This window comes from Pyrus communis, chromosome 15, assembly GCF_041283825.1.
Source record: "Pyrus communis isolate YQ-2024b chromosome 15, ASM4128382v1, whole genome shotgun sequence".
NCBI lineage: Eukaryota > Viridiplantae > Streptophyta > Magnoliopsida > Rosales > Rosaceae > Pyrus > Pyrus communis.
The window spans coordinates 27,527,969-27,550,290 of NC_142579.1; the positions used below are offsets into that span (position 1 = coordinate 27,527,969).

Consider the following 22,322-nt stretch of genomic DNA (forward strand, 5'->3'; position numbering starts at 1 on the left):
AGAGAGGAGAAGAAAAAAATGTCCAAGGACTAGGTGGAACTTCTACTCGTTCCTCTCTTGGACATGGAAGAGCTCAAAAGCTGGCCGTTCTACAGAGCTATGATAGTTGCCAGTTGCCACACTTCTCTTCCTCTCTGTCGCATTTGCCACGGTCATCGGTCACTAGAAGCATGCCGCCCATCTCTGGTAAAATAAAAATATCACAGTCCATAATTATACATATTAACTTTGGAAATGTTCTCGTGATTGTTAGTTAGTACTTACTTGGTAAGATAGAACTTTAATAACATAGCATTTGAAATACTATATAACCATTAATCTAGTCTGGAATTTCATTAGAAATGTTAAAGTTTTAGCTCATGAACTAAAAAATATATATATATTTTTTTAATGTTCAAGTGAAATTAGTGGTAGAGGAATTGAACCTCAAACACATTTACAAATACTCTTAACTATTTGAATTATAAACCACTCGCAAAAACATTACCTCTTTATTCGACTTGTTATGCTGCAAAGTTGGCAGTATAATGATACATAAAACGATATAAATCAATGGCGATGAGTTTATAGTTTAATTGGTAAAGAGCATTCGCCTTTGCATTCGAGGTCCCAAATTCGATTCTCCCTTTTCTCAATATTAGTTGTCTAAAATAAAATGAAAAATGTAAATTCACATCTTAGGGCTTTTGCGTAACTTGTCCCAAATCCTTCATAATATATATAATAATAAAAAAAAATTCACGTCCATAATGAGTGAGCAAACATTAAGAGTTAATTTTATTTATTTATTTATTTTTAATTGAGACGGCCACGCCATTATGTGACGTTACTAATTCACATGTTATAATACGAAAATATGTATTAGCATGTCATGAAAAATCACATGAATAAAGTGGTAACACACGTGACAGTCATATAGAAAAACTACTCTAAATTAATGTTTAAACACTTTAATATATCTTTAACGCCACTTAGTACTACGGTCTAGTGGTATTCCTCTTTACCGGTAAGTGAGAGGTTTTAAGTTCGATTATGGCCAAAGATGAATTTGAACCACATTATTGTTAGTCCATTGTGAGGCTCAACCCATCCCTCCCTTTAATGTAGAAAATATCGATTATTCAAAAAAAAAATATATATCTTTAACAGGCGGGCACATCAACCTAGTCGTGACTTTTGGGCTGCTGGTGGCAAGGAAAGTGTCGTTGGCTCGGGCGGCGGCAGCGTACACGATTGCGGAATGCTTGGGAGGCATTTACAGCGTCGGGTTAGTGAATGCTTTGATGGAACATTACTACTACACGCATGGCGGTGGCGCCAACTCAGTGGTACCTGATGACTTCCATGGCACTGCTTTGGGAGCTGAGATCGTTAGTACTTTTCTGCTGGTTTACACTGTCTTCTCAGCCACCGGACCCAGTCGCTGCACACGCCACTCCCACGTGCCTGCGAGTAGTGACTTCAGTTTGCTTCACCATAAAGTTTAATGCTATTGGGATTATGAGTAATCCTCAGATATGTTATGTTTATTTTTATGATCACTTACTTGTGTGTCTTAAAGTATTTTTCGATCATAGATACATGTAACTGCCGTAACAGAGTTTTGCATGCATTAATAGTCAAAAAGTCAGCGGGCGTGAGTGATCCTAGTATTTTCCAAACACGAATGCACCTTATCGATGGGGTTGTGTGGTATTTTCCAAATAAAACTTTTTGAACTTTTCTGACTCTCGGACGGAGTGTAGAAAACTAAAAGATACATGTTAAAATTAGTGGTCTAAAACAGTTTTTGAGTTTTGAGGCTTGATGGTTGGGTGAAGCCAAGACAAAACCACTCTGCTTGGCTTATTTTGCTACGTTTTTAGGACTCCAAAATCACTTGTTCACAAGTCACAACAATGACAGATCCTGTAATGTCAAGCTCTTAAATCTAATTCAAACAAACTTTGATTCATGGCCAATGGATAAGCATTCACGATAAACGCGACAAATAACAATGATCCCTGATACCTATATGCAAAAATTTCAATTCTCTATTGATTTCTCTCTGAAGACAAAAGTAAACGGCCAAAGAATCCAACTACAAGAAACTGGGATTGTAAAAGAGAAGGGAGCTTGAGTTTGAGGTGATTACTTTACAGTTGAAATGGGAAAATTATAATGGCAAAAGTAAGACGGGGCAAGGAATGAACTCAGCAAGCAGGTTTGCATAGATATGCTTGGAGTGAACAGCTTCCATGCTTATGACAACTAAATCCAAATTCAGGTCGTCAGCAACCTCGCTGATGATGGCTGTCGGCTTGTTCCCTTCCACAAGTCGCTCTAACAGCTTGTATTCTTGGAACCCACCTATCAGTAAATATAAAGGTTAAAAATAATGTTAGTGCCAAATTTGTTGTTATGTGCATACAGAAATTAGTGAGTACATAAACAACCAAATTGTCTAAGAAGTATAATGATGTAACTATAGTTTCACACACCCTATTTAACATGCCCAACCTTGATATTCACCAAACACCAGGGTAGGCACATGCTGACCGACACCCGAAGATGACGAAACCATGTTAGAATGCATGAGAACCAAAGAATATAAATAGGAGTTATGAATTTAAATGTAATTAATGTGCAAATGAGGAACATGTTCAGAGCATACAATTAACCAGAACATTAAAATAAAAATAAAAATAAAAAATTGAATGAACAAAGGAATGGGTCCTACACTGAGAGGACTCGGAGATGTCAATTCTGAAGTGCCTTGACGCCGGAATGATACGTCTCGATTCTAAGTCCTGAGGGGGTGCAAAACAAATATGAGTAGACCAAGTTATATATAAATAATATTGAAACAGTTATTCAACGTACTAACCCCCAAAGTTTTATGAAAACTCAAAAGCATAATATGTAATAGGTTTTTTCCGAAAACCCTAGGATGCTATAAAACCTTTTATAAAATATATCTCGTATATAATGTGCTAACTAGTGGTATCAGCATTATCCATACGCACAGATTAGTGCCCTACACGCACCTGCCTGAAGGCAATATAAGTATCATCTCCCATACGTACAGAACAATGCCTTACACACGCCCGCCCGAAGGCAATATAAGTATCATTGCTCGTAGGAAGAACAATGACCATTAGCTAAGCACAGAACGTTGAACATAATCTTTCCAACATAAATACATACATCTCAAAAGCATCTTCATAGCATATAGTCATCCATCATATATACTACAAGGAAGCGTAAAAACATGTTCATGAATAGTATATAGTCATCTATCATATATACTACAAAGAGATAAGTTCGATAAAGTATAGTATTCCAAAATATTTTCAGTAAAACATGATAATTATAAAATGTAAATCTAATTTACTTATAAAACGTTTCATAAAACGTAACCATTAAATCATGTTTTTTATGTGTGCATTTCTACTATTAAAACATACATTTTAGAAGAGGTCTACTCACAGATATTTCGCCGCCGAAAAGCCACAAAAACTAGCGAAGACGGAAATACCACAAATAATTGCTCCTAAGCACATAAAGAGTCCAATTAATAAAACTCTAATTAAATAATTGAATTTGGGAAAACGGATATAAAAAACGGATCGAGAACGTCGAAATTAGCCCAGGAGGACTTGTCAGAAACCCGAAAAAGTCAGCGTTGACTTTTGTCGACGGTCTCCCCGGGTCAACGGCCGGGTCAGGTCCAATCCGGTTCGGGTCTTGGGCTTAACAGGCCGGGTTCTAAGGCCTAAAGGCCTTGGTTCTAAGGAACCGGGCCGCAAGGTTCAATGGGCCGAAGGCCCGTTTCACACGGCCTGAAGGCCTAGTTTGGTTTTGGGGTTCTAATGGATCCGGGCCTAGGGCTTTGGGTTAGTAAATTGGGCCGGTGCCAAGGCCCTAAAGGCCTGGTTGGGGTTGGGTTTTCAGGCCTAGCCCGTTTCTTGCCGGGGAAGAAGGCCAGAGCCTTCCTAGCTCCGGTTAACTGCAAACCAACTCCCTAGGGCACGATCTAAGTATCAAAATGAAGAGTGAGACAAGGGGAAGAGTTTTCTTACCTTCGATACACTGTGGAGTGGCCGGCGGTGGCCGTGTTTAGCTCGAAAGTCACGAGGGTTCGCCGGAGCACTTCCTGGGTTTTTGGGCTTCACCGAGCTTCATAGAGACAAGGAGGAAGGAAGGGAAGTTCTCGCGAGAGTGATGGTAGTGGTGCCGTCGCCGGGGTGCCTCGATTTGGGTGTTGGGTGCATTGGGTGTCGCCGGGAAAAGGAAAGGGAGAGGGGTTTGTGAGAGACAGCTGAGAGAGAGAGAGTGTGTGTTGACTTGGGGGAGGGTAAAAAGAGATGATAGACTGCCACGTGGCAGCCAAGGAAGAGAGGGGAACCGGAAGACCAAAACAGAGGTGGGCCCCTTGCGCACGTCATTTAACACCAAAAATAATATTTTAAACAAATAAAACCCAACTCAAGTGAAAAAAACGGGAATACCATTCCGCTCCGTGAATTACCGGGAACCGCAAGGTTGCAAGGTTCCCGGGAAACGACGTTCCTTTTGTAAAGTAGGCCTTTTGATAACTAATTCGAGTTGAGATGAAATGGATCATGGAAGAACACGTATCTGATGAATGAATGATTCAATCCCCTCCCACCCGCACGGGTTGTCACACTATTCTCTTAAGTAGTAAACTTGGTCAGCAATCGGATACAATATTCTTACAACACAATCATAAATATTGGAGCCATCTACGAGGCCAACTTTCCCAGATTCTTCTCTTGTACTTTCAAGCGTTTTTTGACAAAAATAACCAAATTTAACAAGATTTGATGCTTCATCCCTTTCCTATTACTTGAACCCCCGTCAACCATCAGAATTACCAACTAGAAAACCATCGCTTTCCTCTTCTTTTTCTCCCTAATGAAATACGACTCCTTTTCGTTGTCATTCTGCTCCATGCATGTTTTGATTCAGTCAGCAACATCAACACATCAACTTATTGTGAAAAATTGCATCTTATTGCAATACGCCGATGAAAACTCAATCGACATAACTGAACCGACACAATCATATAATACCTATGTTTTTGTTCTCTATTAATCAATCAGCTCTAACATTTCACATTCCCTTTCCTCGATAAATATTCAAAGTTATAATATCCAAATTCCACATGAGACAATACACAAACCTTCAGAGAGATGCCAGCGGATAGTCGAAAGCTGGGTTTCGTGTTGCGGCAAAGACTCCTTCTGCTGTTCATCGATCACTGCAAAACAACACAAAGTTCTATATTCCTACACTACATTTACTGAATCAATTCCAAAAAGGTCTGTACAGTAACGAAAAGCACTATATATAAAGCTTGGTTTCGACACGGTAATACACAATGTAAAAACAGAGAGAGCAATTCTCATCAGTAAACGTACCCACAACCATAATGTCAGACCCATACTTCTTCGCCAAAGCAGCAACAGTAGCTATAGCCGGTAAAAAAAAGAAAAAATCAAACTTTTTACCTGGATCATCACACAATGGCAGCCACGAAAATTACCCAGGTAGAAAATGAAGGAAAAATTACCTGTCTCGTGCCCTCGGAGAGATATGGGTTCCCGTCGGTGATGGGCAGCAGAAGATGCTTTGAAGTTAGTGAAGGCGTCTGCAGATGAACTCGCCTGATACTCCTGGGGCTCCACCTGCGCCGACGGCGGAGAACTGTAATTACCTTTATGCCCTGGAATTAGGGACCTTGACAACAAGGAGAGATTGCGAGGTTTGAGAGGAAGAGAAATGGAGGAAAAAGAAGGAGCAGGAGGAAGAGGAGGTTTCAGAATCGAAGTCTTTGGGCTTTGAAGTTTTGAGAAGAATGGATATTGGGTGGTGAGCAAAAGCCATAGGAGGGCTTGTCGAGCTCCGAGTTGTCGACTTCAGCGAGTTCACTCAGTGCATCAGAGGAGGGAGGAAGAAGATTGGGGCTGCATGCTTCGAGAAAGCGCTATCAAAAATGGCCTTTAAAAATTGGTTTTGCTTTTGGGTTTTTCGGATAAATTTCATTGAGCCTTTTAAGTTGGGCCTGTGGGGATTTAGTAGGCCTACATTTGACAGAGGCTTCTCCAACCCATTTCGTTCCCTTACCAGACTTACGCTGCTGCGGCAGCAACTACCTAGTTATGGAAGGAATTGACCCGCCCGATATGTCGACGGTATCGCGTCATCGTTTCGGGGACGACTCGGAAGAACCGGCCTTCTCCGTCTCCATCATCGAGAATATGAAGGAAGAGTACGGGCTCTTCGTGTGGCCCTGCAGCTTAGTCCTGGCGGAGTATGTTTGGCAACAGAGATTGCGCTTTTCGGGAGCTAGCGTAGTCGAGGTAGTACTGTCCGTGTTAATCCTTATCCAGGTTTAATCTAATTCCTGTGTTAGTAATTAATTAACTAATCATTTCTGGGTTAGTTTGCAGCTTGGCGCTGGAACTTCCTTGCCCGGTCTGGTTGCTGCCAGAGTTGGTGCTGACGTCACTCTCACTGATGATTCGAGTAGATTGGAGGTATTGAAATTCCATTCACATTGGCTGTTTTCTTAATTTTGATTACTTGCTAATACATAATTAGTGTCTAATTTTTTTATTTGCTTAAAAGCTCATCGTACTTTTTACGATGGTTGGAAATTATTAGGCTCGAAAGTGTGTCGTCCGATTTAAATTGAGGGAGGATTGGATCAAATAGCTTTGAATCGAATGGTAGGGGGAATTTGCAAATTTTAATGAGTTTAAGGTCCTGTTTGTGCGAAGATAGCCTAATGTGATAATTAAGAGAGCAAATTGGCACTTGGAAAATGTTATGTTGCATATTATTTAACAAAAAAAACAAAAAACAAAAATGTTATGTTGCCTATTAGTGTTTTCATTTGTGCTTTAAACTTCATCCGAAATCATTTCTGTTTTTCGTCAATTTTGATTGTTTTATTCCAAAGTATGATTATCGGTATGGATGGCTGTATTGATCTCAATTGAACCCTCAAATTGATAAAGAATCTTCGTCTTCTTTACTACTTTAGTTAACTAGACCGGACATTGTTTTTGGTTCTCCAATAGATGTCTCGGATTTTAAAGGCTATAGTTAGCGGATAATGGCATTGTTGTTTTGAATCTGCAGGTGCTGGACAACATGAGAAGAGTGCTCGACCTTAATAAACTTGAGTGCAATGTAATCACCATCAACAGGCTAATCGCCGATTCTTATTTGCACATCATCTAATTAGATGATGTTAATTTTATCTCACTTCGATTTTTCAGGTAATGGGATTGACATGGGGAGCTTGGGATGCATCAACGTTCAGCCTACACCCCAAATTTATTCTCGGGGCTGATGTATTGTATGATGCTAGTGGTAGGATTTTTATCGACTTTGATTTTTATGTTTCACGATCTGTTTTTTTGACATGTCCCCTCTATCGCTGAACTTAATCTAAATTAGGATTTTATTCTCCTTGGTAAGCCTTTGATGACCTCTTTGCCACCGTGACATTTCTGCTCCGAAATTCTCCAGGGTCAGTCTTCATAACAACATACCATAATCGAAGGTATTTTCACCTGCGTGTGCTTTTAATGCTGTTCTAACTTTATAACATGTGCACTTGTAGTATGCAGTAGTGCTGTAAATGATCCTCTTTCACTTTTAATACACTTTGAAAGCACTTCTTGTAATATGCAGCGGGCATCATCTTATTGAATTCTTGATGGTCAAATGGGGATTGAAGTGCTTGAAGCTTCTTGATGCCTTTTCATTTATGCCATCCTACAAGGCATCCAGGCTAAGTGGCAACCTTCAACTGGCAGAGATCGTTCTGGATAGCGAACAGGCTGAGACAACGGTTTTGCATTAGCATTTTGGGAGTTTGTGGTAATTCTGCCACTCTTGCTTGCATTGTAAGTTTAGTCCAGTTGACCTGTATGACCATACTGTAATGAGCATTGTTCATCTCATTAATAAAAAGGGTTGATATACACCGATTTCATGCATTGTTGGGAAACTACTCTAAGTTTCATACCAGAAAATGTCATTGCCCTTCAACTGAGTACTTCGTATAAATAGTACGATTTTTGTTACAATTTATAACAGGATTTTGTTGTAACAAGATCCTTTCAAACATTATGAAACACAGCACACAAACAATTTCCTTCACAAATCTTTCAAAACACGAAAGTTAATGATAGAGAACCACCTACTTGATGGATTTCCCGGTTCTCATGTTTATACAATCGGCTACAGCTAAGCTTGGCGGCCCTCGTTTAATTTACTACCCTGCAGTCTTTCCTGATCTCTTGTCCCCCATTAAGGTTGCTCATCTTTATCATAGACTTCACGAAAGCGTCTGAGAACGCTTGGTTTGAGGAAGCAAACTTGGTAACCAAACCTTTAGTCTGTGGAATACTGACCAGAGCTTGGTCCGAAGAAAACAAGCTCTTCCCTTGGAGGATCAACTGGAAGTATGTATTATCAAAAATTGTAGAAGAAGAATCCATTGTGGCACCGGCGTTCCTCGGTCTGTTCTTGATGGGACACGTATTCCTCAAACTTGCAGCAAAGAACGGGCGCAGTGTTGGATCAACGTCGCGTGTGGCATTGAAGTTGTAAATTCTGTTTTGGAACGATGAGCAGTGGGCGAACCCTAGAGTGTGCCCTCCTGCAGATGCATCCGAAGTTACTCTCTTTCGTTTCTTCTTCGATAACTTGCATGTATAAAATAACAGTTGAAATTTTGAGATTAGTTTACCTGAAAGAGCCACCAGGTCATTCAAGGACAGACCTCTCTGAAAGAAGCTCTGCTGCAGTTGAGATATGTTGAAGGTTGGACCCGGCAGTTGCACGCTTTCACTAGCCTTTGATGTTCGTCCATCTTTTCTTCCTTTCGGCACGGCCCAATTCGGACCTCCGGACTGTAGCATTGATAACACTATCAGAAAGTGCAAAAAGAGTAAACAGCTATGTTGTTTACTTTCGGGAAATATGTACAAAGAGAACCGTGAATTATATATGATATAGGATTCATGTGAAAGTGTTTTTAAAATAATTGAAATCGCTTTTAAAAAAAATATTTTTAGGTTCCAATAACTAAGTATTTTCTGTAAAAAGCACATAAGTACTTAAAGTGCTTTTCCAGAATTCATTTATTATTTTACCAATGATTATTCCAAAAATATTGTCATAAAAAACGCTTTCAATCATTGTAAAAACACTTATGAATAACTCTTATTGTCTATATAGTGTGTCTAATAGTTCTGTTTCTGATTAAAAGCTTGTAAGGGGTTCTGTTTCGCATATTATGCAACAGATCTCCCATAGTCAATCTTACTTGCACAACAGCGTCCCTTGCTGCCAAAGCCAAGATATCAGCACATGAAACGACACCTGGGCAGGAAGCCTCCACTTGTTTCTTTGCATTGTCAATGACATAAAACGCATGCAGAGAAATATTTGGTGGCCCATCTTTCTCTGCTTTGTTGCCTCTGGTGGAGTCCAACAGCACAGATGCATCACAGCCCTGCAAACAAAAACAAACACTTTTGAGTTAACTCAATCAACTAATCAATGTGTTTACGCTTTCGAAACAGCTTGTACCAAAAAATATGTATTTACCCTTATGAAACAGTCGTGGAAATGCATCCGGAGTAGAGCGGCAGGGACAGTTCTGTCGTTGGCTTTCCCCTTCTTGACAGCATTAGAAACAATTTGCTCGACATTGGGACAGCTCTTGTCGTAGTAATTCAAGCTCAGCGCGTTTGTCACTGCAGAAAATACCGAAAGGACGATGAAGATTGAGCTCAATAATGCAGGATTGAAAGCCATCCTGAGAGATTAGAACAACTTTCTTGCTTAACTCTGCGTAACTTTAAGTGTGGGACATAAAAATGGATTAGGGATGGTATTTATAGAGGGAGAGAGAGAGAGGGGCTGTTACTGATATGATGGTGGCCCTAAATAATGAATTAGTTAAGTAAGTATGTCTAATTAAGAAGTAATTATGGAGGCAAAGGCACCTCACTACAAGACAATTGTCATCACATCTTTCTTTTGCACCTTTAAACCTCGACTAAAATGTTCAACGACATCTTAAGTTTGAATCTCTAATTCCCTACATATCAAAACATATCGCAAAACATAGTTTAAGTATTTTTACGAATCAATTACCATCATCTTGTAAAGTGAACTCCATAATTTTATTGATTTCAAGGTGTTAATGGTCAAACATGGCACACGATTATTGACTTTTAATGCAAGGAGTTAATTATGATGTTAAATAATTTAAATACATGAATAAAAAAAAAACCAGAAGATTCTCAAGAACATGAGGAAAGCGGAGATTCCGCAATGCAAAAAATTGTTCCAATCCAACAATTAAAACAAATATTCTCTAATTAAAAAATGTAACAAAACTCTTCTGCATGGTTTGGTAGGTACTCCTAATCCTATTTATTTCCTTTCTTGTCAGCATGCTACACCAAACAGTTCTTCTCAATTCATCAACTCATTATTTTTCTTTTGCAACCGCTCGTATCTGCATTCAAACACGTATCACGGGTTTTCGGGTCGATCCAGAATATCTGGTCCATGCTTCGGTCTCGTATTAAATAATTTTGCCGATTTAACGGAAAAAAAAGGAATGCGTGAAGTGGTTAGGGTTGAGACATCAAAGGTCGTCATGTCTGGGAGAGTCAATTAGCTTGCGTTCAAAGTCTTCAGCTTCATTAGTTATGTTTGAGACATGATTAACTAACTTCAGTTCATCCCAACAACCTTGTCTCTCAATTCTGTTTAGTTATTCTGAAATAATTCTGGATGATTTAGGTGAGCGTTGGATCACTTAGCTAACCTAATTTTGGCAATCTGGGAAATGTTTTTGAATTTTAATCCTTCAAGAAGATTAAAATTAAAAAAAAACCTGGTGTTAGATTGGTTATTGATTTTAGACCCTTAATGTATACTTAATTCAAATTCATATTATATTTTTGTTTTTATATTTAATAGAATTTTTTTTTGTCAAAGTTTTTATATTTAATAGATAACTTATTTAATGTTATTACATTAAATTTTAAATTTATTATTATACAATTTTATTTAACTTTCTCCAATTAGTGTATAGAATTTTTTTTTTGTCAAAGTTTTTATATTTAATAGATAACTTATTTAATGTTATTACATTAAATTTTAAATTTATTATTATACAATTTTATTTAACTTTCTCCAATTAGTGTACCTAAACATCCATATCATAATATATTTTACTAAATTAGTGTACCGAAATGCCCGTACCTAAATATATTATAGTGAATTAGTGATAGATAAGAAAATATGTAAAAAATAAGTGTACCAAAATACCGTACCTAATTATATGATACTAAACTAGTGTACCGAAATATCGGTACCTAAATATATTATACTAAACTAATGTACCGAAATGTCCGTAACTAAACATATTATACTAACCCATTGTACCGAAATGTTCGTACCTAAATACATTTTTATGCATTAGTGATAGATAAGAAAATATGCAAAAACATAAGTGTACCGAAAAATATTTTCTTATAGAAGATGCTTACCATAATGAGAATTAAAATTTATAATATTTTCAAAAAATTTAAATATATAAAATTATAAATAAAAAAAGAAACATTGAATACATATGCTGGCATTAAGTAGAGTCTAGGGATTAAAATTAATTTTTAATCTTGTATAAGATATTTTTCTAAACTTCATTTTATTTAAGGATTAAAATCTAGTTTTCTAATTGAAAAAATAATGGATAAATAATTTCCCAGAAATTTTGTTGCATTGGATTGGGTTGGATTGGGTTTGAATTGTAATTCTGGGACTTAGTGGTCGGTAGAAATCCCAACAACTTCACCGAAACGAGAGATGGGGATATAATACCATCCAAATTGGTTAGGGTTTATCTGTTTGGTGGGTTTAGTTTAGTGCCAGTCCGACGCAATGCGCGCATGTGAAAATTAAATAATAGTAAGTAAACCGGCACATTCTGTTTTTTGTGTAGCAGAATACATTCTAAAATAGCAAACGTAATCATAAAATTGACCATCGACCAGATAAAAAAAAAAAAAAATTCATACAATTGACTAAACCGACAACATTTTTTATTTTTTATTTTTGGAAAGAAGATGAAATTTTATTAGCAACTCCACAAACTTACACAACAAAGACCCAAAGACAAATAAGCACATGTAAAAATGGCCTGCCAAGCTAACAAAAAAAGGAGTCCAAACCATGAACAAACCAGAAGAAACCGGAGAAGTGTATTACCACCGCCTCCGCAAAAGTGCATCTCGACCAGCCAAGCAGCGCCACGCCGATCGTATCATCCTGCTGCGAGCAACTCTCCGTTTGCAGCCACAAAGTGAAACATGCATGTGGGAGTCCACGAGCAACGCTGCCAACAAAGATAGACAGGAAGAAAATGATGGTGTTATGAACACTAAGTCGGTAGGAACACCGGAACTCTATACATCCTTTGGATGTGCAACAACAAATTGCGGTAAAGACTGACTGCACATCGAAGTGGATATGGTCTAGGAGAAGGGACGCCGATGGGGTGTAAAGAACTAGCCAAATCAGAATGGAGAGCAAGGGAAAAACAGCATAAGGAAGGAAGGGAGAAAGCAAAGAGAAAAAGAAAGGGACCGCCACCGCGACCTCGGCCGTAGCTAGGGTTGGCGGCTGTAAAATTAAAAACACCCACGCAATAGGTGAAAAGAGCTCTCAGGTAAAGAGAAAGTCTCTCACAGGGAGGAAAAAATATGAGGATGACAACTGTTTCTTTGTAAAGCTGGAAACTGTTTTTTCAAAAATTTTCGAAGAAACAGCTGTTGGTTTCACCAAACTTCAACTTATTTATGATATTGTCATCATCTAAATTTCAACTTGAATCACTATTCATCGGTAAAACAAAGCAGACTCATTTGACTCTGAAAACAAAACACTTACAAAGCTTCAAAAACCCCTAATTCGTTCTGCTACAATGAAATGCACTGATAGTAAGTACGTATGTAGTATATCTTTTCACTATGGTTTCGTAGATGATCAATTTATATACAATTACATTGTGCTTCCGATCAATTCGCTAAACACGTATTATTGCTTAACAAGTTTTGACATCCTTCTAGATAATAACAACACTGGTTAATGGACACAACGAGTACATAACACCCTCTAACTTGCCTCAATTTGATAATTTTTAGAGTAATGATATTTATACTATGTTTTTGTACCACATTTTCATACCATTTTAGGTAGCATTTAATGTGGACATTCACATTATTTGAATTAATCAGATTTTTAAATTTTGTTCATTATTTAATAAACTAATAGTCAAGAAAAACTAGTTAATTAAATGATTATTGTGGTATACGATGAGTCTTTCTCCTTCCTTTCCTTGGGTTTTACAAATTTTTCAAATGATATAATTGTCCACATCAGATGCCACCTAAGGTGGTATAAAAATATGATATAAAAAGATGGTATGAATATTATTACTCTAATTTTTAAAACTCAACACTATCGCATGACATAATTTAACTCCTTGAAGTTGGACTTTTTAAAGTAGAATCTCAAGTTGGGCTTACAATTTCCAGTGGGCGTCATCATAGTCCACCGCAATTCAGCTGAAAATTTCTTTTATTTTTCCTTTTTTTCTTTTAAACTTTAAACCCTAGGAGGGGGAGGACCGTTAAATCTTAAGCCTCTCATAAGGCCGCCACTGAAATCCCACACCCGCCGTGACCCGCGCCACCTTCAACCGCCCAACAACAACCGTCTACGCCGCCACGATGGGGAAGAACATAAACAATCTCAAAGAATCCAAAGGCGATGATGTTCTATGGGGAAGAACAAGAAGAACAAGAACAAGCTCAAAGAATCCAAATGCGACGATGAGAACATCATCGCCGATCCTCGGTTTTCGTCCGTGCAATGGGACCCGAGGTTCCAGAACGTTCCCAAGCACAAGGCGAAGGTCGAGATTGACTCGCGGTTCAACCGGATGTTCACGGACAAGCGGTTCAGCTCGTCGTCGGCGCCGCTGGACAAGCGAGGCAAGCCGAAGAAGCTCGATGAGGGAAACTCGCTTCGGCAGTACTACCGGATAGAGGAGGACGACGGAGATAAGGTCAAGTCCGAAGAGGAAGACAAAGCTAAGGCAAAATTGAAAGAGGAAAAGGAAGAGGAAGATGAGGAGGAAGAGAGTGAGGAAGTGGAGGAGCTCGACGGAGAGGAATCGGAGGATGGCGTGGCGAGTGGTGGCTCGGATACGACGACAGATACCGACACCGATGATGGATACGAAGATGAGGAGGTGGTTTTTTCGGACGGAGCGCCTGGAATTGAGGTAGTTATTGTTAATTGTTTTTGTGAGTATAGTTAGGCCTTAATTAATTGTAATTTGGAAGAAAATGTTGCTACATTTTGGTTAATTGATTTAATTTACGAGCAGGCGGAACATATACCAGAAATTGAGAAGGAGACTCACAGACTTGCTATTGTTAACCTGGATTGGAGGCATGTGAAGGTATGTATTCTGGATTGGTTGTTTTTAGTTGTTGGATGCTCTAGGTTGAATTCGTTATATAATTATTAAGTGACATTGGAAAAGCAACATAATTTGTTATTTTTGAGCCATTGGGTCTGGAGATTGTGTAAATTTTCGACGAAATTTGGGTACTAAATGAATTTTCATGATAACTTGTAATTTTGGACTGCACACTTTGTATGAGATGTTCGAGTAAGAGCTTTTTGAGCTGAGTACTGTTACTTTGTCTTTAAGGTTCTTTCAGCAGCTGAAAAATTCATTGTGTTTCGTGTAGGCTGTTGACTTGTATGCAGTGTTGAGGTCATTTCTTCCCAGAGGTGGACAAATGAAATCTGTGACTGTCTATCCGTCTGAGTTTGGACTCCAGCGTATGAAAGAGGAAGAACTTCGTGGTCCTGTTGGCCTATTTGATGATGAAAATGAGAAAAGTGATGAAGATGACAACGCTGACAATGATGATGAGGAGCTTATTGCTCAGAAAATGCGTGCTTATGAGAAAAGCAGGCTAAGGTGGTTAATTGTTGTTATTTTGTGATAATGATTTATGTTTTGTCTCTAAAGTATATGTTCATTTATGGATTGTGGGTATAACTTTATTTCCAGGTATTATTTTGCTGTTGTGGAATGTGACTCAATTGCCACAGCAGATTACCTCTACAAGAATTGTGATGGAGTTGAGTTTGAAAGATCATCGAATAAACTTGATTTAAGGTTCATCCCTGACTCGATGGAATTTAAACACCCACCCCGTGATGTTGCGACAGAGGTATACGTTTCAACCAGTCATTTATAAGTGTATAGAGAGAAATAAGTCTAGTCTGTCTGTAATAAAAGAAGAAGAGTTATGTGCAACTCGTGTATTTTCATGTTTTTTTTTTTTCTGGAATGTGAATTTCTTTTAAACAAAAAGGAAATGAATTGAATTTTCTCGTAAATGTAGGAGTGATTGTGAAGTCTTTGGCCTTTGTCAGGTGCCTGCGAGCTACGTGGGTTTGGATTTCCAGACTCAAGCTCTGCAACATAGTAAAATTGATATTTCTTGGGATGAGGATGAGCCTGGACGCAAGACCTTGAAACGGAAATTCACTGATGATCAGGTTAGGATAATTTATCTAAGTGAACATTGCTTGCAATTTACGTCATTTGTTAATAGAGTTCATATCTAGCTGCATGCATTCTTCTCTTTCATTATTAAGGACTGAATGGGCATTCTGTCGCATTGATCCGAATAAACAATGGAAATCAACTATAAACTTATGTTAAAAAAACCTAACTTCTTGTACTGTTTGCTTCTAGCTAATTTGACGTTGGTTTACCTGTAGCTTTCTGAATTGGAACTGAAGGAGTATTTGGCTTCTGATGAGAGTGAAAGTGATTGGGAGGAGAATGATGATGCTGCAGAGCACAAGACCGATAAAAAGAGTAAAAAACGAGATATGTACCGTGCATTACTCCTGTCTGGAGATGGCGAAGGGGAAGGAGATGGAGATGCATCAGAAGGAGATGGTGAAGACAATGACCAGGATATGGAGATCACTTTTAATACTGGCTTAGAAGATATAAGCAAGCGCATCCTAGAAAAGAAAGATAAGGGATCAGAAACAGTTTGGGAGTCCTATCTCAGAAAAAGACGTGAGAAAAGGAAGAATAGGAAAAATAAATCGGAGGACTCATCAGAGGATGAGGGTAGTGACACTGATCAAGAGGCAGCAGAGGGACCAGATGATTTCTTTATGGAAGAGCCTTCAGTCAAAAAAACTAAGAAAGTATCCCAAGGTAAAAGTAAAAAGGATGAAAAGCAACAGCAAGATGATAGGGAAGCAGAAGCAAGCAGAAATGAGCTCGAGCTATTACTTGCTGATGACAATGGAGCAGATGCAGGGCCAAAGGGCTACAATTTGAAACGTAAAAAGACAAAGGGAAATAAGGGTAAAGAGGTTCTAGAAGAGGATAAATTACCAACCGTTGATTTTGAAGATCCACGGTTTTCAGCACTCTTCACCTCACCACGCTTTGCTCTGGATCCGACAGATCCGCAGTTCAAGAGGTATCTCCCTCGAGTTTTTACTTGCTGTCAGAAGTATTTGCCCTAACATGTGCTACTTAATTAATAGGCTGCAACTGTTTAGTTATATGTATTTGTTGTGGTTTGGTGTTTGCAGGAGTGCAGCTTATGCTCGGCAGGTAGCACTGAGACAGTCAGAGGGTGGCCGAGAAGAAGTGCCAGAAAAGGAAATGAAATCCGATGTTTCACCATCAAAGATAGATAAATCATCATTAATTAAATCGATCATGATGAAGTCCCAGACCTTCCAAGGTACGACGCCAAAGAAAGAAGAAAATTTGAAGTCCAAAGGGAAAAAGGAAAGGAGAGATAAGCAGGAGGCCCCAAGGTTGGCCCAACCGGCGAAGAAACAGAAAAAGACCAAAGTTTAACAAGACTGAAAGCGTTGTTAACTTGAGATGAGTCTGTTCGACATCTTCATCAACTCCGTGATAGTTAGCTGCACTTGGTTGAATTGTTGTCGAAGATTGTGTCATTCGGAAGAGAAAAAGAGAAATTATGAAGAATTGAAGATAACGTAAGTTTTGGCTCGTATTCTGTTTTTATAAGATTAAAATTGGATGGGAAATTTGCTTTTCTTATATTTATCCATATTTTCATATATGATAATGATTCGGTGCTAATTAGTTAGTAATTTAATACAATATGACTTGCTTTTTTGAGCCTGTTTTACAATACTTTATAATTTGTACTGATTTTTTTAATTTTTTTTATTATTGCAACTTGAAAGTTGAAAGAGCTTTTCTTTTTTTTTTTTTAAATTTTATTTTTAAATTCTCTCAATTCGGAATGCTTTTAGTTACAACGCTCAATTTAGATGAATTTTTGAAGTGATGGTCGTGAAATGGACCAACTGAATGGTTTAACGCCGTATTAAATTACTAGTCCGCACTTCAAATAACTCTTGAAAATGATTAGTATAAAGAGAAACCAAAAACAAAAACCATGTATTACTTTAACCAACAAATAATATATTTAGTATCTGTGGTCATATTTAAAATCATATGTACAATCCCATGTGCTAATAATATGTTGATGACGATTTATTGCAGTAACAGAAATCAATGATGCCTATGCACCGCCTCCCAATTTAACCCACAAATAGAACGTCAACAACTTCCGAATCGCTGTGTATATTCTACCTCCAAAACAAATGCCTATCAATTATAGATATGTTACAGAAAGGCAAAGAATGATCAAACAAGGGTGAAAAGTACGAAAAGAACGACAGTGATTGCAAAAGCGATGGAGTTCTTCAATTTGGGTGAATAAGTTGATGCCGGTATGCTAGAAGTATTGCTATTCCCTGCTGTGGCTTCCGGGTTGAAGTTTGTTGGGGATGCATTCGGAGACGGGGACAGGGATGTGGCCGGAGATTTCGATGGGCTGATAGGAAGAGTGACGGTCTCCTCAACGCTGTAACCTGAAAAGAAAAATGTTTCGTTATTGTCACTGAAGAAGATAATGAGGAAAACGTTGTTCATATTTGATTTGAAATGGTGGAATTAGGACTCACAATTGGATTCCTTCCAACCCAATACCATCTTCTCACGGTCAAAAATTACGCGATAACCCGTCATGAAGTTTTCTGCAGGAATAAATCAATGTTGTAAGCAACGGTTGAAGCAAACATGTACAAGTTCATTTGAATGCCAGTGATGGTTAAGGGGGTGTAAGGGCTTTAACCATTCGTTACGAAGGTTTTATGAAATCTGATTTGAAAATCAACTATTACATGATCTTGAATGCCAGTTGCAAGATAATGACAGATATTTAGAAAGAGATACTCACGTCCAATGATGTTAACATCTCCACTTTTGACGAGACCCAGGCAATAGAACAATGTCGATTCATCCTGGAGATTGGAATGGTAAAGTTTAGCATGACATGATGAAGGAGCAGGATATATAAGAAATACGAAAAGTGGCAACTTACCGAAGAATTGGATACAGTTACTAGCGGATCGAGGATAGAATACTGCTTTCCACCTTTCATTGTCAGGTTCACCGTTTGATTTGGACTGCACACAAAGTTAAGTCAGTGCCTGAAGGCTCAGAAAGAGAAAGTTGCTACAAAGTTTTATGTTCTGAAAGAAATTACCTTATGTCATAACAATATTCAAAAGGAATATATGAATCCTTTGGACGCCGACTATTTTTTAGCACAGAGTTAAACTGAAAAATGACACAGTTACAAAGACTATACAATAAAGAAGATACAAAAAGATAATATTATGAAAAACTGAATTTGAACTACTTACGCTCTCAGTAATCTGCGTGTAAGCTGGATCATTTAGGTATGTAAATGAGGTACCAGAGTCAAAAATTGCATAGAATTCGAGATCAGTAACACTTTTTCCGATGGCTATTTGAGTGATAGTAATGTTGTAAGTTGGACTGGCAACAAGTTCGAACAGGAAAAGATTAGTACAACTGGGATGATATCAAAGACCGAAGTAGTTAACTTGTGAAACTTGTAAACTTGTCATCAGTACATGGTTATTTAGAGGGAGCTCTTACTATGAATGGCTATGACGATTGAATGGTGTTTCTGCTTGGCCTTGGCTTCCATTATCACCAAATCTGATTCTCCCAATTCCGTCCAGTCCAAAACACATGGAAAAAGAATTCAAAGCAAGCCCCTGTCCCGCTAAAATGCTAGGAATGGATACGTCTTCCATACCAAGCCCTAACAGACCATTGGGAGCTGCACCGTCCAAAAATATACCAGTCTGCACCTTACCACAACTGCAATAGAGTAGCACACAAACATCACAAGTGTGCTAACCAATTAAAATTGGCATGTTTAGACTTCGAATTACTACCCTATATTTTTTTGTGGCAAAGCAGTGAAAAAATTACCCACCCAAAGGCAATCCGTGCAGGTACATCTTTTTGTTGAGCATCATCAGTAGATAGGTGCAAAACATCCTCTACCAAGACCCCAGCAGATGAGGTACCATTAGACAGATACTCAATCCTGTAACGACAATCACCACTTGGTGAAGCACAGCGTTGCCGTTGTGAACAAATCGTGTTGTTGCAAGAAATCCTTTTGCTTGTAGATGAATTATTAGGGCTGTAGATTTCAAATTCTACTACCTGGTTGATAGAAGAGCTCAAGAGTTAATTGTCAATAAAATCAATACAATAAGAGCATCTTCCCTATGGATCCACGTAGGGACCAAAAGCACTAGCAATGTTAGTCCATCCTTCTAACACTATGCCTGGTAGATAGTTTTAGAAACCGCAAGATGCAAATCTAACACTACAAATTAACGATGCAACCAGAAGCGTTCGAGAAAACAATGCTATTTTGTTGCCCAAGAAACATTCACCCTAAAGACACGCCAGTACTCAATCAACTCAACACCGACGATGATAAAGTTACATGCTTGAATCGAGTTTTAGTACTTATTCCCAGAGCAAATTTCACAAACTAATGGAAATTATCACAAACCAACAAAACCGCGAAGTCAACTCGAAGCAATGACCAGTCAAAGTACTCCAAGCAACAAAATTTTGAAGTAAAAATGCATCAAATTCACAAATCGTGTAAAATTCAAGAAAAGGCAAACAAAAATAATTGTGATTCAGATTCAGTTCACATACAGATCCATTCGAAAACTTGATGCCGAGGACGCAGCTGCTGCAATCACATGGCAACCAAAGCAAATCGCTGCCCGTGTCCAACGCCACAAGATATGATGTGCTCGGCGTCCCAATAGATACATTTGCATAATGCAGACTGAAATTTCAACCCAAAAAACAAAAATTCAAACACTTTATGTACAATTTTCTTCTGAGGAATCAAATATATGGGTTTTGTGCAAAGAGGAAAACAAATTTGCGGGTTTGTTTGTTTGTTTGATTTTTTTTTTTTTTTTTTTTTTTTTTTGTAAAATATTAGGACCGCAGGAAGAATTCAACAATTTAAATTTAAAAAAAAATAAAAATAAAAAAATAAAAAATAAAAAAAAAACCATATCAATTTAAACACCAAAAAATATGAACTTTAAGGGGAATAATGGGTGAAAAGTGCTTACTGTCCAAAAGCACCAATCCGATAAGTGATCTTTCCGTATTCAAAAGCAAGCGGCGTCGTTTGATTGTCGGCGGTGGATAGATGGCGGCCGCGAACCAATCGGTCTCGGTGGGCCATAGCAGCGTAGTACCCGGAGCTCCCCTTCTCCGGCAGCTCATCGGAACCCAGAATTGCCTTGACGGGATCCGAGAAGCGGTGGTGGATATCGAACCCGTACGACCCGAGTCCGAAACAGGTCCGACAAGCCAAACCCGATACGAAGAAAAACAGTAAGAGACGAGCTGCGGAGAAGCTGGAAGAAGCTGTGCAAGTCCAGGCCGCCATGGCTGAGACGATTCTAGAGAGAGAAACAGAGGTTTTGGTGAATTGGGTTGGGAGGCATGAGTGGGAAACAGAGATATGTGATGAAATGGGTTTATACTGGGTGGACGGCGATGCGTTGAAACAGACCCAATGACCCAAGCCGGCAGCTGACAGGGGAGAGAGAGACAGAGAGAGACAGAGGCTTGGGTGGTTTTTTAAGTTTGGTCAGTGTTAGACGAAATCGCGGGTTTGTGGGGTCCGTTCTTTTACACAAATTCTTGGAAACTTTGGGAAGTTGGGATGATAATATTCGCCATGAATATCCACTTGATTTTCGTAATTATGGATCATGATCCAACGTATATCTCAATTTAATATATTTTTTTAACAAACAAAATTATTTATAATAAAATGGCAGGATGGTGGACTAAGTCTCAGAATGATCTAGAAATAACATGGCTCAAATTCGTCTATGGTGAAAATTGAAGCTAATACATCTAACTTACAAATGAAAAATAATATCACTAAACCGTAATACTAAGTAGCTTTATTTAATATACGTAGCACATTTTTATAATGTTGGCAAGAAAAACAGGCAAAAAACACGAATTGTCAGAGAGTCCATAAAGAGTTTTTTTTTTTTAATAGTCTCATTAGCATTTCTCTAATTGCCAGAGCCCTCCCTACTAAAGATTCTACTTATCCAAAGTTTGGTATTTTCTACCGTGTATTTAGGATGCTTAACCAAGTTAGCTATAGCAGTATGCTCCATTTTGTGTATTGAAATTTAAGTTACTTTTCAGTAATTTGGATTAAATTAACATACCATCCGATAAAAAAGAAGTTTAGATTTTTGCATGTATTTATTGAGTGGACCTTGGGTTTATGCATACCATAAAAATATTAGGAGAAATTGCATGTCTTTAGTCTAAAAATATTAGGAGAAATGCAAATTGTTTGACTAAAATACTTTGACATAACGAATCAAATAAACAAAAGTATGATGAAAATTATAGAATCATTTCGCACTTCGTTTTCTCGTTCTATACATCTTTTTTATTTTTATTTTTGAATTGAATAAGTTCAAAAGTTCAAGGATTTGAATGATGTCGTTTCATTGAGTTCTAATTGCATTGATTTATCCTAAAGAAAATAAAATGAAGGAACCTAAATTAACAGTTGTGAAAAAAAATGAGTTGGGGAATTAATGAATAACATGAAAGTTGAGGGGCGGTTAGACAAGAAGAGAGAAATTTGAGGGTGTGAATGGGAAGGTAAACTGATTAAGAGGTCGGTTGGGTAAAGACAGACATCACA

The 22,322-nt window shown here is 38.1% G+C and overlaps 4 protein-coding genes and 1 pseudogene across 9 annotated transcripts; 2 read left to right on the forward strand and 3 right to left on the reverse strand.

Moving 5' to 3' along the window:
• Positions 1-2,011: 2,011 nt before the first annotated feature.
• On the reverse strand, positions 2,012-5,998 carry LOC148690813 (uncharacterized; annotated as a pseudogene). Its single transcript, XR_015957316.1, has 4 exons — positions 5,576-5,998; positions 5,424-5,505; positions 5,186-5,263; positions 2,012-2,349 (listed from the first exon to the last, which is right to left on the reverse strand). The product of XR_015957316.1 is annotated as an uncharacterized LOC148690813 (transcript).
• Positions 5,999-6,100: 102 nt separating this feature from the next.
• On the forward strand, positions 6,101-8,006 carry LOC137749111 (uncharacterized). Of its 2 annotated transcripts, none has more exons than XM_068489257.2 (6): positions 6,101-6,365; positions 6,456-6,542; positions 7,150-7,200; positions 7,290-7,383; positions 7,543-7,576; positions 7,708-8,006. In XM_068489257.2, the coding sequence occupies exons 1-6, from the start codon at positions 6,165-6,167 to the stop codon at positions 7,877-7,879; spliced, it is 639 nt and encodes a 212-aa protein (XP_068345358.1). In that variant the 5' UTR covers positions 6,101-6,164; the 3' UTR covers positions 7,880-8,006. The 2 variants fall into 2 exon arrangements, with proteins under 2 accessions (XP_068345358.1, XP_068345357.1); XM_068489256.2 differs by having other exon boundaries at positions 6,105-6,365; positions 7,492-7,576.
• Positions 8,007-8,056: 50 nt separating this feature from the next.
• On the reverse strand, positions 8,057-12,855 carry LOC137749095 (peroxidase 64). 4 transcript variants are annotated; one of them, XM_088686895.1, is made up of 5 exons: positions 12,313-12,855; positions 9,634-9,782; positions 9,350-9,538; positions 8,771-8,933; positions 8,057-8,680 (listed from the first exon to the last, which is right to left on the reverse strand). In XM_088686895.1, the coding sequence occupies exons 1-5, from the start codon at positions 12,332-12,334 to the stop codon at positions 8,286-8,288; spliced, it is 918 nt and encodes a 305-aa protein (XP_088543021.1). In that variant the 5' UTR covers positions 12,335-12,855; the 3' UTR covers positions 8,057-8,285. The 4 variants fall into 4 exon arrangements, with proteins under 4 accessions (XP_088543021.1, XP_088543023.1, XP_088543022.1 ...); XM_088686897.1 differs by having other exon boundaries at positions 12,287-12,855; XM_088686896.1 differs by having other exon boundaries at positions 12,276-12,855.
• Positions 12,856-13,712: 857 nt separating this feature from the next.
• Positions 13,713-18,196, forward strand: LOC137715280 (pre-rRNA-processing protein esf1). The gene is made up of 8 exons (XM_068454552.2): positions 13,713-14,392; positions 14,498-14,572; positions 14,868-15,103; positions 15,197-15,359; positions 15,565-15,690; positions 15,916-16,640; positions 16,756-17,175; positions 17,711-18,196. Exons 1-7 carry the CDS (start codon positions 13,886-13,888, stop codon positions 17,027-17,029), a joined length of 2,106 nt encoding a protein of 701 aa, XP_068310653.2. The 5' UTR covers positions 13,713-13,885; the 3' UTR covers positions 17,030-17,175; positions 17,711-18,196.
• On the reverse strand, positions 17,609-21,383 carry LOC137734084 (aspartyl protease family protein 1). Its single transcript, XM_068473360.2, has 10 exons — positions 20,704-21,383; positions 20,270-20,405; positions 19,524-19,759; positions 19,178-19,405; positions 18,919-19,054; positions 18,759-18,832; positions 18,594-18,678; positions 18,450-18,513; positions 18,175-18,246; positions 17,609-18,081 (listed from the first exon to the last, which is right to left on the reverse strand). The coding sequence occupies exons 1-10, from the start codon at positions 21,024-21,026 to the stop codon at positions 17,855-17,857; spliced, it is 1,581 nt and encodes a 526-aa protein (XP_068329461.2). The 5' UTR covers positions 21,027-21,383; the 3' UTR covers positions 17,609-17,854.
• Between the last annotated feature and the right edge of the window lie 939 nt (positions 21,384-22,322).

Excerpts from the sequence above, each read along its gene's own strand:
- LOC137734084 (XM_068473360.2), bottom strand. The coding sequence starts at position 21,026 with ATGGCGGCCTGGACTTGCACAGCTTCTTCCAGCTTCTCCGCAGCTCGT. Across the intron at positions 18,514-18,593 it reads TAACTGTATCCAATTCTTCG|GATGAATCGACATTGTTCTA; the intron begins GTAAGTTGCCAC and ends TCCAATCTCCAG. Across the intron at positions 18,247-18,449 it reads AGATGTTAACATCATTGGAC|AAAACTTCATGACGGGTTAT; the intron begins GTGAGTATCTCT and ends TTATTCCTGCAG.
- LOC137749111 (XM_068489256.2), top strand. The coding sequence starts at position 6,165 with ATGGAAGGAATTGACCCGCCCGATATGTCGACGGTATCGCGTCATCGT. Across the intron at positions 6,366-6,455 it reads CGGGAGCTAGCGTAGTCGAG|CTTGGCGCTGGAACTTCCTT; the intron begins GTAGTACTGTCC and ends GTTAGTTTGCAG. Across the intron at positions 7,201-7,289 it reads TTAATAAACTTGAGTGCAAT|GTAATGGGATTGACATGGGG; the intron begins GTAATCACCATC and ends TCGATTTTTCAG.
- LOC137749095 (XM_068489255.2), bottom strand. The coding sequence starts at position 9,843 with ATGGCTTTCAATCCTGCATTATTGAGCTCAATCTTCATCGTCCTTTCG. Across the intron at positions 9,539-9,633 it reads TCCACGACTGTTTCATAAGG|GGCTGTGATGCATCTGTGCT; the intron begins GTAAATACATAT and ends TTTTGTTTGCAG. Across the intron at positions 8,934-9,349 it reads CAAGGGACGCTGTTGTGCAA|TCCGGAGGTCCGAATTGGGC; the intron begins GTAAGATTGACT and ends TCAATGCTACAG.
- LOC137715280 (XM_068454552.2), top strand. The coding sequence starts at position 13,886 with ATGGGGAAGAACAAGAAGAACAAGAACAAGCTCAAAGAATCCAAATGC. Across the intron at positions 15,104-15,196 it reads TATGAGAAAAGCAGGCTAAG|GTATTATTTTGCTGTTGTGG; the intron begins GTGGTTAATTGT and ends CTTTATTTCCAG. Across the intron at positions 16,641-16,755 it reads ACAGATCCGCAGTTCAAGAG|GAGTGCAGCTTATGCTCGGC; the intron begins GTATCTCCCTCG and ends TGGTGTTTGCAG.